The sequence below is a fragment of the Petaurus breviceps genome, unplaced genomic scaffold (genome assembly GCF_028583685.1).
Source record: "Petaurus breviceps papuanus isolate PSGF00001 unplaced genomic scaffold, PetGlider_PUasm1.0 175, whole genome shotgun sequence".
Lineage (NCBI taxonomy): Eukaryota > Metazoa > Chordata > Mammalia > Diprotodontia > Petauridae > Petaurus > Petaurus breviceps.
Window position 1 is genome coordinate 67843930 of NW_027185764.1, and position 14625 is coordinate 67858554.

General features: G+C 36.2%; 1 protein-coding gene across 6 annotated transcripts in view; it reads right to left on the reverse strand.

Annotated features, from left to right (window-relative positions):
- Positions 1 to 14625, reverse strand: part of ECPAS (Ecm29 proteasome adaptor and scaffold) — a 163586-nt gene that overhangs the window by 78488 nt on the left and 70473 nt on the right. For all 6 annotated transcript variants that reach the window (XM_069085306.1, XM_069085303.1, XM_069085304.1 and 3 more), the window contains 4 exons: positions 13103 to 13184; positions 12414 to 12533; positions 6061 to 6146; positions 5678 to 5756 (listed from right to left, as the gene is read on the reverse strand). In XM_069085306.1, coding sequence (XP_068941407.1) covers positions 5678 to 5756; positions 6061 to 6146; positions 12414 to 12533; positions 13103 to 13184 — 367 coding nt within the window. The remainder of the gene's footprint in view (positions 1 to 5677; positions 5757 to 6060; positions 6147 to 12413; positions 12534 to 13102; positions 13185 to 14625) is intronic.

Consider the following 14625-nt stretch of genomic DNA (forward strand, 5'->3'; position numbering starts at 1 on the left):
ACTTTCTTCTGTTTATCCTTCTCTCTTTTTGGCCTATCCCTCCTCAAAAGTCTGTTTTACTTTTGACCATTGCTCCCCTTAATATACCTTCCCACTTACCACTCCTCCCACCCCATTACTATTATACCTACCCACTTCTTTCCTGATGGGAAGATGGATTTCCATACCAACTAAGTACAATGTATACTCATACACACACACACGTCTGTATATAAATATAGTCTTCCTAGGGATTGTCCACCCCTCTCTCCCATTTTCCCCTCCATTGTAAAAGTTCTTCCTTGTATGCCTCTTGTGAGATTTGTCCCATTGTTCTTCTCCTTTCCCCTGTCTCCCAGTGCATCCCTCTTTCTCAATCCTCTTTTTTTGAGATCATCCCAACATCATAGAATCACATCCATGCCCTCTATATAGACTCCTTCTAACTGCCCTCTAATGATATAGGTCTTAGGAGTTACATTTATCAACTTCCTATATAGGGAAGTCTTTTCTGATGTCTCTCTCTTTCATGTTTATCTTTTATGCTCTCAACTTTAAGTGCCCTATGATCTTTCATGTTCACCTTCTTGTGATTTCTTTCAAATCTGTGACAGTCAAATTTTCTATTCATCTTGGCTCTTTTCATCAGGAATGCTTGAAATGCCTCTATTTCATTAGCTGTATGTTTTTCCCCCCTGAAGATTATACTCAATTTTGATGGGTAGGTTATTCTTGGTCATAATCTTAGCTCCTTTGCCTTCTGACGTATCATATTCCAATTCTTCCATTCTTTAACATGACAGCTGCTAAATCTTGTGTGATACTGATTGCATTTCCATGAAAATTGTATGGTCTTTTTCTGGTTGTTTGCAGTATTCCTTCCTTAACCTGGGACTCTACAATTTGGCTACAATGTTCCTGGAGATTTTCATTCTGGGATCACTTTCAAGAGGTGACTGGTGGATTCCATTTCTATTTTGCAATCTGGTTCTAGGATATCATGGCAGTTTTCCTTTACAATTTTTTTGGAATATGTCACCCTAAGCTTTCAGATATCACAATAATTCTTAAATTATCTCTCCTCAATCTATTTTTCAGGTCAGCGGTTTCTTCCAATGAAATATTTCACATTTTCTTCAGGCTTCCCCCCCCCCCATTATTTGACATTGTTTTATTGTTTCCTCATATATCATGAAGTCATTAGATCCTGTTGCCTAAGTCTAATTTTTCAGGAACTATTTTCTTCAGTGAGCTTTTATACCTCTTTTTCCATCTGGCTGATTCTGCTTTTTCAAGGTATTATTTTCTTCAGTACTTTTTGTGCCTTTTTTTTTTAACCAAGCTGTCAATTGTCTTTTCATAATTTTCTTGCATTCCTCTCATCTCTTTTCCTATTTTTTTTTCCTCTACCACACTTATTTGATTTTTAAAATAACTTTTTAGCTCTTCCAGGAAACCTGTTAGCCTTATGTCCAATTCACTTTTTCTTTCCTTTATGGTTTTGCTTGTGGTGGTTGTAACATTGCTGTCTTCTTCTTCTCCTCAGTTTGTCTTGATTGTTCCTGTCACCAATTTTTTACAGTTGGGTTCTTTTTTTGTTGTTTGCTCATTTTTCCAGTCTATTTCTTGAATTTAAACTTTATGTTAATGTTGGGCTTCAGATGTTTTCACACTGCTGTTTTCAGAGCTGGTTTTTCATGCTTTCCATGGTGGTATGGTCCAGGGAGATGTGTAGTCATTGCTCTCCTGGCCTGAGCTGGATTCCTTAAGACTGCAAGTGCTCATGGGCAGTGGAGTTGCCAAATAACAGCTGGTCCTATGCCTGGTGCCAACACATAGGTCTCCTGTTATGTCTTTCTAACCAGCTATCTAATCACCTTACCATCAATGGGCTGAGAGCTCCCAAAGCTGCTACTGTCACCGCCACCTCCAAGACCCAGTGATTATGCTGCTATTACATATGCTCTAGGCTAGCCGCCTCCCACCCCAGTAGCACAGCCTCTCCTTCCAAATTCCTAAGCTTTCTTGGGCTGGAAAAATGTCTCCCCTCAACCTTTTGTTGGCTTTATCACTCCAGCAATCTGGAGTGTCATTTTAAAGTTGTTTGGAGAGGAATATTGGGAGAGTTGAGCTGTAAAGCTTCCTATACGCTATCCTCGTGGCTCCATTCACCCCCAACCCAAATTTCTAATGCTAAAAATACAATTTTTACAACTACTTTATGGGAGAAGCAAGTACTGATGACTTATAAAGCGCCTTCTGCTGTCCCAATCACAATAGAGAGGTGGGAAAGTTCTTACAAATGATGTGTTTTTTTGGACTTGGATTTATTCTTAATCCTCAACTGTAATTCCACTTAAAATTTCTTTCCTCCCTCCAGCCAGTTCAGAGTACCCTGCTATCTTTGATATAAAAATAACTTGAAGCTATTATCAGGTTTTCTATGATCATCAATAGCCAGTTATCAAGTTAAACCGTCTCCCTTAAAACAGACCTATCAGACAAGAATTCATGATGTAAAGTGCTAGGACAGAACTGATGGACTTAAAGAGCATAGACAAGCATTTCCCCCCCTTTATTCCTTTTTTTGTGGGGATGGAGGGAACCCATGGCTAATATATTTTATAGTGCTTTCATATACACAGGGTATCCTATTTCTTGCCTTCTCAATGATTGTAGAAAGGACTAGAAGGAGGGAAGAGAATACAGAACTATGAAATGAAAATGAAAATTTTAAATAAAACAAAACAAAACACCCAGACCTATCATAAATTTTGATATACAAATTGGCCAGAGCAAAGGTAGAACTAGCATTTGCATTATCCCTAGAAGTATACACTTTAAGAACTAAAATGTGTTTAATATATCTGAAGGCAAAGTTTTTTCATACATTAATATATTATTTCATATATTAAGCATCTTGTTTAGCCACAAATCATGAAATCTGTGTTAACCAAAAAGCATAAATCCTAGTCTAATCTAGGTCATCTACAATAACCTTCAGATTATATAAAAGATACAACTAAGGAAAATGTGATACAGAGATTTATGGCTTATAAGTCTTGTCTCATTACTTAAGTACATGAGGAACATGAGTAATCTATCTCTATATATTATGAATAAAAATTGATGCTTTAACACCACTGAAGGTAGTCACTCCAACAATGTAAACTACGACATCTTCATGCCCTCTCATCTTATGTAAATTTGCCCATTTATTCCAGTAAGTTAGATTTTCATAGAAGTCCACCAAATGAGCTAAGGGTCTTTCCTCTATAAAGGCTGATGTTATGTGAATACCAATGGAGAATGAGAGCTGTCCATCTGCTATCATTTGTTCTCACCATATGAAAAGCCCTACCTTTGTTTTCCGTCATGTGTAATACGTTTCTATTCTTTTGTATAATTCTCCATTGGTAATGAAAACTAGGTAACCTACTAATATCTACCACATACCTCTCCTTTCTTGACTAGAAGACCACCAACATTAATTTGAGGAAGTAGCTTGGTATAGTGCAGGGATTCTTAACCTTTTGTGCATCATGGACTCTTCTGGCAAGTCTGATAAAGCTAACAGAATCCTTCTTGGAATAATTTTTTTTTTAAGCAATTGGGGTTAAGTAACTTGCCCAAGGGTTACACGGCCAGTTTTTTTGTTAAGTATCTGAGGCCAGAACCGATCCCAGGTTCTCCCAACTCTGGGGCCGGCGCTCTTACTCACTGCGCTACCTAGCTGCCTCGAAATAATTTTTTAAAAATTAATAACCCAAAGAAACACTTCAGGTAGAAGTGAATAAAAATAATGTTTTTTTTTTCCTATTCAAGTTTCCAAATGTCGGGAAATCTATACACAATTCCTTAAGGGTTCATGAACCCTGGGTGAAAAGATGTCTGGTACAGTGTACAGAGTCCTAGATCTGGAGTCTGGAAGACTTGGGTAGAAATTCTGCCTCTGATAGTTACTAGTTGTACAACCTTGGTCAGGTCACTTTACTCTTATCATCAAAAACCTTTACAGGGTCTCTTTCTAAAACTAAGGTCCTTTCTAGCTCTAAATCTACGATCCTATGATCTTTTTTTTTTTTTGCATTTTTTTTTTGGAGGGCAATTGGGGTTAAGTATCTTGCCCAAGGTTACACAGCTAGTTTTTTAGTGTGGGTGTTAAGTGTCTGAGGCCAGAACCGAACTCAGGACCTCCTGACTCCAGGGCCAGCGCTTTACTCACTGCGCCACCTAGCTGCCCCTGATCCTATGATCTTAATTGAAAACTGATATTCCATAATTTGGAACCATGCAGCATCATCAAAAGAATATTGATATTACTTCAGGTAAAAGCTTGGGGTCATTAAAACCACTTTATCATGGACCAAAGGCAGCCTAACCCACTTTTGTCCCTGTGTTCCATTCCATGCACAGAACACTGTCCCTGCAGTGTTATACTGGCTATCCATAGATATGAGCTAGGTGGTGCAGTGGATAAGAGCACTGGTATGAGGTAAGAAAGACCTAAATTCAAAGATGATACCTATCCCTCAGGGAGGCTGAGAGGATCAAATAAGATTAATATCTGTGAAATGCTTAGTATGTTGCCTAGCACGCAGTAGGCACTATATAAATGGGAGATGCTGCTATTTGCTGGTATTGTTGGTTTTTGCCAGGTCTATCACCTTCCAATTATCTCTTGAAATAGTCATGATATATAGGAGTGAAGCTTCTTTGGTCTCTTCTCTTCCTTACTCCATGTAAGTCATATACTCAACATACTATTTTGTGGTCTTTCCCTATCCCCTCCTTTGTACTGAAATCATAAAATATTAAATTGTATATGAATATATTTTGGACAGTATCATCAAATTTTTCATGAAATTTCTCTACTTCTTCACCTTCTGTAAATTTTGTTGATGAATAAGCTGCAATTACCTTCCAAATGGCAAGACAAATGCTTATCATGAGCACTTCAACAAGACAACCAAATGTCCTCTAAAATTGTATTTCCTGGATGCACTAATTGTGGCAACTATTTGAGGTGCCTCTCTAAAGAAAGCATGTGGGTCATCTTTCCATTTAAGCTAACATTTACAGACTACCTAAAAATGATCTTAACATATCTTTATATGTTTATATATTGCAGTAGAAGCAAAAGCAAAGCCACAGAAGACTAAGGTCCATTTTGTATTCTGGTTTGTTTCATGAGTTGCAATGCCAAAGAATTTATCACCAAGTGGACAATCTTTGCAATAAGACAAAAGCTGCCAGAATTTACACTCCACTAGCACAAGCCATTAAGAAACCAGACAAATAATTTAAACATGAAAAATCTAGGTCCCAAATAATGCAAACCATATCCCAATATGTGCCAAATCTAAATGAGCATAGACTCTAAAATCAGTTTTCAGTAGCTATATTTAGAAATAACCAAATTTTTTTATCAAAGAATTGTGAATAGTAATCCTATAGCAGTCATTTTAAATAGCCACTTTTATAATACATCATTTCAGGGGCGGCAAGGTAGCATAGTGAATAAGAGCACTGGCTCCAGTGTCGGGGTGACCTGGGGATCGAATCCGGGCTCAGACACTTAGCACCACACCCAGAAACACCTGGCCGTGTAACCTTGAGCAAGTTACTTAACCCCAATTGCTTTAAAAATAATAATAATAATACATCATTTTAGCATACATAAAGAGAAGCCACTCACCTCTTTATATTCATTGATTAGTTTAGTCAGGCCATTTAAAAGCATTGGACCTAATGGCTTAATCTTGATTTCTGGACAACTAAAATGAAAAACAAAGAATACAAATTATCCTTAATGCTTATAAAAAGGTAAAATATTAGTTCATGGTACTATTTAGTCTCTAAATTGAACATTTTTAATGCAGTTACTTGAAATAAAGAGATATTATGGTTGAACCATTTGGAAAGAAAGTCATAGACTTAGCTCCCAAGGTACTTAAATATTTTTCTAAAAAGTAAATAATAATTCCTTTAATATAAGGAGTAAAATGGATGATAGGACAAATATATTATCTGTAATCATTTAAAATAACTTTATTATAGGAATAGTTTAAGAAAACTTACATTATACAAATATGGTGGACAAACTGCAGGGATAACGTTCTTAATTTTGCATTTGTATTTGCGCCAAATAGTCCATCATATACCACCTATATGAAGAGAGAACTGTCAGAGATACCAATTTTCTATCACCAAAAATTATTCAATATTTCTAAACTAGATTCCTTATAATATTTCATTTGCATTCAAGACCTTATTCTTAAAAGTTACATACACAAATTCATTATATTAAAGTTGAAATATAAGTGAAGTGAACGGTTATCTGGCTTAAAAAGACATTCAGAACACTATATAATTACAACGATTATAATCTTGGTCCCAGAAAAGGGTTGAAAAAATGTACTACCACCTCTTTGTTACAGGCAAAGTCCACTGGTGGGTGAGAAATATAAACAACTGACTGATAAAAAAATAAACAAAAAGAAAAGTAATCAAACTGGTACAATATACTTCACAGGGCTTTGTGAAGCAGGTGCTTTACAGACTGTACAGCATTGCAGAAACATAAATTTTATTTTTTTTTAAAAAGGAAAGTTAATTACAGCTAACCTGAAGAAAAAAATACAGTTATCAGAGTTCCCCATTAAGCACACTAGTCATTAAAGCATGTACAGACTCAATTTCCCAAAGGACTAATTCATTAGTAATAAATTAATTAGTAATTATTTAGCTAATTAATAATGGATTGGCTAATTCATTACCTAGAGTAAGTATCATGTAACAAATTGACTTTGTAGTAAGGGAACTGAGGAGATTAGGACAGCAAGTGGGTAACTGCAGAAATTGAGTGAACCACACGGCCTCCATCTTATGACTCAAATCTGGAGTTAGCTCAGTTCCCTGTCTATTCAATTACAAGTCTAGTACAAATTCTGTCCTGTGAGAAAACTTTATCTAACTGTGGGAATTAGAGAAAACCTGATTGGGAAACTGGACCACTTCTATTGCTGACTCTTAACTAATGACTTAGGTTATGCTGCCCAGAAATCCAGGTAAACCAAAGATTGATTCAAGAAGTTTTCTCACAATTGTGCATCCAAGCAACCCATGTCTTATCTGAAACTGGTCCCATACTGATCAATCAGTTATTGTTTCCATGTTCCTTTAATTCTTTACAGACACTTGGGAAGAGTGGGACACCTTTTTTTCTGAATTCAGGGAATTATACCTGTTTGTTCTCCCCCTCCCAATTTGGAAAGTTCCTCTCTTTCATCCAATTAGAAGTCAGATTACCTAATGTTGTAGTATTTCCTTTTAATTGGCCTTATTTGATTGCTTTTAATGTATAAAAGCATGTCTCAATTTGTATTTGGAGTTCAGCCCTAAGCTGAGGAAGGGGCCTTTGTTTGGAAATTGGCATATGTTGCTTAATGACTCAAAATGCTCAAAAGATCAAACCTTTGTTTCCTCAGTCCTTTCATCTTTCACCTGCCACAGCAGGAAATACTAAACTCTGGAATGTCTGAGAAAGAAAGGCTATACTATGAAAAATACATTTTGATCAAAAGTAATGAGGCTAGAAAAAGACAGCTTTTGTAAAAGGGGCACAGCAAAGGTGCCCCTCTGTGATGGTAATGCAATTTTGAATTTGAAGATCCCTTTGTGTTGGCAAAAGTAGCAGGTACTTAACACTTAGTAACTGATCAAGCCTCTGATTGGCGAACAGAAGGCATGAACTCTTGTCCCTTGTTACTGACATAACAGGAAGTTGGCTGAAGGAAGTGATGTAGGTAATACTGGGTATATAAGAAAAGCCCCAGAGAGGCACAGTCAGAATTTCCTTTAGACCGAGATCTGGTGGCAGCTACAGAAGAATGGAGAACTGAGTCCTGAAAACTTGTGGTGGTAGAGCTTCTTCTGAACAGGATCCCAGGAGCCCAGAGCCAGGAGGCCAGGAGCCCAGGTAACTGAAGCATGACCAGGATGCTGAGACTTTGTTTATTTGTGGCTTGGTTGAGCCTTGAATTCCTTGGAGCAGAAATGGACCAGACCCTGTGAATGCCAGTGTGGAGCAGGACCTCCCCAGAGAGCTGGTCAAGGAACTGGGAGCTGTCTGCCAGTAAACCCAGTTGACAGTCTGTTGAATCCAGGTAGAATCTGGGACCATGGAAGGGGATCCAGGGAATCTGAGAACAGGCCCCAAGTCAAGGTGAAGAAAAGACCTCTCCTTGGGTACTGAGTAATTATGGAATCATAGTTCACTAGTGACCTAAGGGGTGGAGGATGTTGTGTATGATACTTAGCAAGATTTTACTGAATAAGTGACTGATTTGTACACTGAGTACTGTGACTATTGTTACTGATTAGTGACTGATTGAGTTAATCAAGACTTTGCCCCGAGTGGAAGACTTCCGTGTACTTTGTTACTACTGATAAGTGACTGATTGAATTAACTTAAGAGTGACTATTTTGTGACTGACTGAATTAACTTAAGAGTGACTATTTTACTTTGAGACTATGTTATGAATATTATATTGTGATTTTCTGTGATAAGTTGAAATATGGTGAATGCTGTATTTTGAATTATGCTGTACCTTGATTTTCCATGGATGTTTTTTGCTTTTGTTATGGAATAAAGTAATCACTATACTGAGTAATCAGAACCTAAAAAAAAAAAGCTGTTCACAGTAGCAGTTCTTCTGGAAAGCTTCTGTTCATGGCATTACACCATCTGATTTGGAAGAAATGAATACTGATGAATAGTGGGGAAAAAAGAGGTAAAGATGACAGGAAACAGATTATGAATGTTCTTGAAATCTTTGTTTGAATTTAGAATCTATAAAAGAGACAATGAGGAATTGTAAAATTTCAAAGTAAGTAATATAAACAAAGTAGTGTTTCCAGAAACAGCAACAAACAAGATGGATCAGAATAAGGAGATGGAAGAAAACAAAGTTACTGCAGCAAAATGGCAAACTAGGAGAGTAGTAATATAACAGAGAAAGATCAATCAGAGATATTTTCAAGTATCTGATGACTGAATTTTCTGTGGAAAGAGAAGAAGAAAAGGGAGATGCTTAGTATGTATTCAACTTTTGAGTTTGGGGCAGTGAATAGTAGAGTTTTTGACAAAAAAGGGGAGAGATAAGAATGAAAGAGCTTTGTGTGAAGCAAGTAAATTTGGTTTTCAACACAGTAAAGTATAAGGTGATGGCAAGGCCTACATGTGCTAGACTGAGCAAGGATTTATAACCATTTTGGTGTCATGGACCCCTCCTCAGAATAACGGGTTTTTTTTAAATGCACAAAATACATAGTATTATGAAGGATGTCAATTATATTGAAAGTTGTCAAAATATTTTTTAAAAAATTCATGGGGGGGAGGGGTAGGCAGTACAGTGAATAGAGCATCAGCCCTGGAGTCAGGAGGACCTGAGTTCAAATCCAGCCTCAGACACATAACACACACACACAAAAACCAGCCATGTGACCTTGGGCAAGTCACTTAACCCAACTGCCCTCCCAAAAAAACCCAACACAAATTCATAGACCCTTAATCTTAAGAGTCTTTATGCTAAATGAAACTACCACTAAAGTATTAAGCTAAAATGTTAATTTTAGATAACATCCTCAGAGATAACAGTTGAAGTTTTGAAAAGCTATCCTCAGTAAACATCACAGCAATAAAAATTAAAATCTCTTTGAGGTACCACCTCATACCCATCAAATAAAAAGCAAAGAAACTTAATAACAGCTGAATTGTGGGCAAAAAAAAAAATACATTCATTAATTTCTGGAGAAACTACAATTGAGAGCAACTGAAGCACAAAGGAAGCTAAAAAATAATCACACCCTTTGACTCCATCACTGAAAATAGAGCCTAAAAATATAAAAAACAACAGCTAAAACAAGAAAAAGTCTAAGCATATAACACTACTGAAAAGGTAAAATAGTGTTATATTATTATAATTTTATTATATAAATATGTATATAATTAAATACAAATATTAATGCAATGATGTAAATTATAAATATTATGCTGTAAATAAGACTAGCAAGTATAAGGAATGTCAAGAATTCTGCAAAGATCTTTTTAAAATAATGCAAAGTTAAAAAAAAAGGGAATCGGAAGAAAAGAGGAATCTCTAACTGCAGGCCCAGAAGAGAAGCAAATGAGAATTAATGGACAAAGAATCCTATTTAGGACTTAGAGAGAGAGACTGAAATATTCTAAATACATTTTACTTTTTTTTTTGGAGGGGGAAAGGTAGGGCAATTGGAGTTAAGTGACTTGCCAAAGGTCACACAGCTAGTAGGGTGTGTTAAGTGTCTGAGGCGGGATTTGAACTCAGGTCCTCCTGACTCCAGGACCAATGCTCTATTCACTGCACCACCTAGCTGTCCTGCTAAATACATTTTATACAATGAAATTAATTAAAATGTAACTAGTTTTCAATAAAATATTTAATTCTTAAGAGTATTTGAGATTTCTAACACATTAAGTGTAGAAAGTTGTCTATATATCTGTATCTATATATATCACAAAGGTAGGAGAAAATCAGGAAAGTAGCATTTCTTAAGAAACAAAGGAAGAATTTCAATAAGTAGTGATTAGATGTAGCAGAGAAGACAAAGAAGAGGTCACTAGATTTTGTAGGAGGTAGTCATCACTGATTTTGGTGGAATAAGTTTTTGTAGAACAGTGAGACAGACACTGGGGCATTATTCTAGGACTGGTATCTAACAAAACATGACCAAAATGTAAGCATGTGCGCAAAGTTACCAAGGAGTGAACAAGAGACAGAACTCAGAGAGCTAGCAGAAGGGCTCAATTCTAGCGGAGTCATCACTTTCATTTTAGACAGATAAATGTGAAAATATACACTGAGATGAAGCTGAAATATTGTAGAAATTCTGATATCTCAGTGAAATAAATAGAGGAGGCAATAATTTTAAAGAGAAATGGGGTAGGTTTGCACCTCAAGCAAGAAGATGATCTGGCATAAGCTTTATGAGGATTTATGCAGACAGCAGATTTGTTCAGAAGAGGCAAAGACTGAGAGGTAGTTGGGTAGCATAATCCAAAAATGTGACACATATGCTCAACTTTTCTTTTTTTCCTGCTTAATTTTTCTAATAATATTATGCAGTGTGAATAGACAAAGCTAAAATATGTATAATTCATGGCTAGAACTTAAGATGGGATTGTCTTAAAAGCAATGTATGCGGGGCGGCCAGGTAGCACAGCAAGTAAGAGCACCGGCTCCATAAGACCTGGAGATCGAATCCCGGGCTCAGACACTTAGTACCCACCCAGAAACACCTGGCCGTGTAACCTTGAGCAAGTTACTTAACCCCAATTGCTTAGGGGCAGCCAGGTGGCTCAGCGAGTAGGAGCACTGGTTCCAGTGTTGGGACGACCTGGAGATCGAATCCCGGGCTCAGACACTCAGCACCACACCCAGAAATAACTGGCCGGGTAACCTTGAGCAAGTTACTTAACCCCAATTGCTTAAAAAAAAAAAAAAAGCAATGTATGTCCTGGAAAAGATGAAATTTGATAATATATGTAAAGCATTTTGTATATATATATTAAAATATTATATTATTAGAACAAAAGTCCAAAAAAGAATTACACAATAAAAATGATTATTTGAGCACCTGAAGAGAAATGTTCAAAATGTTTTCAGTTATTAATTTTGCTATGAGATGCACACCTGGAAAAAATAATTTCCTAGGGGCGGCCAGGTAGCACAGCAAGTAAGAACACCAGCTCCAGTGTCAGGATGACCTGGGGATCAAATAAGGGCACAGATCCTTAGCACCACACCCAGAAATAACTGGCCGTGTAACCTTGAGCAAGTTACTTAAGCCCGATTGCTTAAAAAAAATAATAATAATTTCCTAAAAAAACACTAAAGGAGTTTTACAGTCTACAGGATAGAACACTTAACAGTAGAATAAACAATCTAATTCTAATATAGAACAACAGGATATAGAGTTTATGAAGAATAATGGCATAATTCTGTAGCTAAAAATAGATGTTTAATTTAAAAAGGGGAAAATACTGAAAATCTTATTCTTGCTTTTCAAATATACCTACCTATTTCTTGACTGCCCTGAATTATAGGATCACAAGATCATAATATGAATTAGAAAGGACTTCAGAGGTCATCTAGTCCTATCCTGTCATTTTACAAATGAGTCAAAGAGGTTCTATGACTTCTCCAAGATCTTACACTAATAAGCTGGAGTCAGGATTTGAATCCCGTGCTTTCTGACACCCAATCCAGTGCTCTTTCCACAGTACATGCTTAAGTGCACAAAAGAAATCCATGCCCCACCCCCATCCATCAAACACAAAATATCAGAATGCACAGCCAATTCTCTTTATAGGGGGCATGGGTGGAAATTACCTGAATGTTAGCTGGGAAAGTTTCAGCAGCTTGTTTAGATCGCAGAAGATGAGGAACAATCTTTAACTTAACACGAGTGCTGACAGGATCTCTTTTCAGTTCTGGTTTCAGAACAGCCCCCTGTCAAAGAGATGTTCCATTAACAAGAATCTATTGAGTCCAATACCCCCATTTTATTCTGAGTGAAGCCTTAAGCCCAAAGGGGTGGGAGGTCAAAGGCCTCACCAGGGATTCTTAGGAGCCAAGGTCAGATCCCAAGGTCCTTGTAGCTAGTTTAGGGCACTTCTCACTATACCACAATGCTTCACACTTCTGCTGGTAGAGCGATTGTCACTTTCTGAAATGTTTATAATCTTACTGTACTACAGAGAAAAAGCAACTTAACCTAAGTAAATATTCCACCCCATCTAACTAGCCTGATAATTTAGTTCAGAAATTAGAGATATCTGTTGTCTATACAATGTGAATTCATCAGTAACAATTATGCAAAGTATCTGAAAAATTAATTTAAATTGTCGAGGGTGGGAGGGGCAGAGATGTCATAGTTTACTTACAGCATAATTTACATGCTCAATACTCCAGCATACAATAAGCTCTCATCAAAACAAACATCAAGAATCAATGGAGATATAATATATTTCAAGTAAATAAAATATTTTTCATTAAAAGAAAAGCAAAAATGTACTAACCTCTTTTGTTTTCAGTGGTATATCCCCAAGGTACACTTTATACATCTTGTTAATGATTGCAGGGTTATTCCAGTCAATTAAGCTATGGAATGTTTAAATTCAGTGCATTAAAATTTAGATCTTTACTACTCACTCTTACATTTTATAAAACTGTAGTCTCATTATTTGTTAGTAAAAACCTTAACAAAATAGGAAATTAATCAGTGGCAAAGTTATATCCCCATTATGGATACTGCAAGCCACCTACTGAAAAGAATTTGACCACTGGAAAAATGTTCATAGCATTTACTTGTGCTTCATTTCTATCAATGTATAAACATTCTGTCAAGTTTTAAGTATTTACTCATGCTTTTGCAATACTTCACTCTTATATTTCACTGTTCATGTATTCTCCTGGTTCAAGAAACTTCTCTTCTGCCTAGAAATCAGATTCTCTGTGTTAAATAATCTTCCTAAACACTTTGATTTCTGATTTACGGTTAAGCAAAAACAGTTGGATGATGTATTATTTAACCAGAAGGGTTCATATGAAATTTAAAAAAAAACCTGTAGTTTAACCAGCCCTAGCAACAGTCATGGTTGATTATTTCATAGAATCAGCATGTCACAAACTATGCCACTGAAAAAACTCCATAAATGAAATTAAATCTAAGAATAAAACCAAAGTATAATATTTTGGGGATAATATTTTTAATACCCTTAAAAATCTAATATTACTTACTAAATTACACATATTATTTATTATAATTGATATTTAATAAAATACTTTTAAAATATTTAATAGAACAATTAAAAATTTTTAAAATTACAGATTAAGCTTTCCTATTTAACTTTTTTGCCCTCCATACCAAAAGTACATTAACTATACTTCTCTCAAAGACACTGAAGGATCTCATACATGTAATACATAATCATACTAGCATGGAATTTTTATAAAAGTAAATTGTAAGGAAACAAAGTTATGACAACTTAGCCTAATGTTTCTTTTATTCTTTTCTATGGGATGTATCTTGGTTCCTTCTTCACTGTTACAAGGTGAGGAGAATTTCTTCTATCAAAAACCCAAAACCTTCCTCCCACCACAGCTTTTACACCATTCACTTTCCAATTGTCCTTAAGAATCTTTCCTATTTGGGTTCCACCAGTTGACTGAAACTTTATCCTCTCATCACCTATCAATGGCCCTAGAAAAATTTAGTCTTCTCTCTGGTATAAGAAACAGGCCCATCGCCCAATTGTTCTTAAACTGTGCTTTCTTAAGCCACCATAGCACCTTGTTAGCTACCCTTCCTTCTTCTTTTCAAAGGCTCTTAATTACCAATCCACATTTCTTCCAGCTTCTATTCTTTTTCTTTTGCTGAGCATTTGGCCCCTATGACCTAGACCTCAGCCAGGCTGAAGGTTTCCAGGTCCTTTCCTCTCACATACTCCAAGTCTGAATATACTTAGAATGGTATCACCCCAAATAATTTGGCCACAAAACAGTTTTTTGCTTTCTGTTTTATGCAACAGATTGCCCCCTC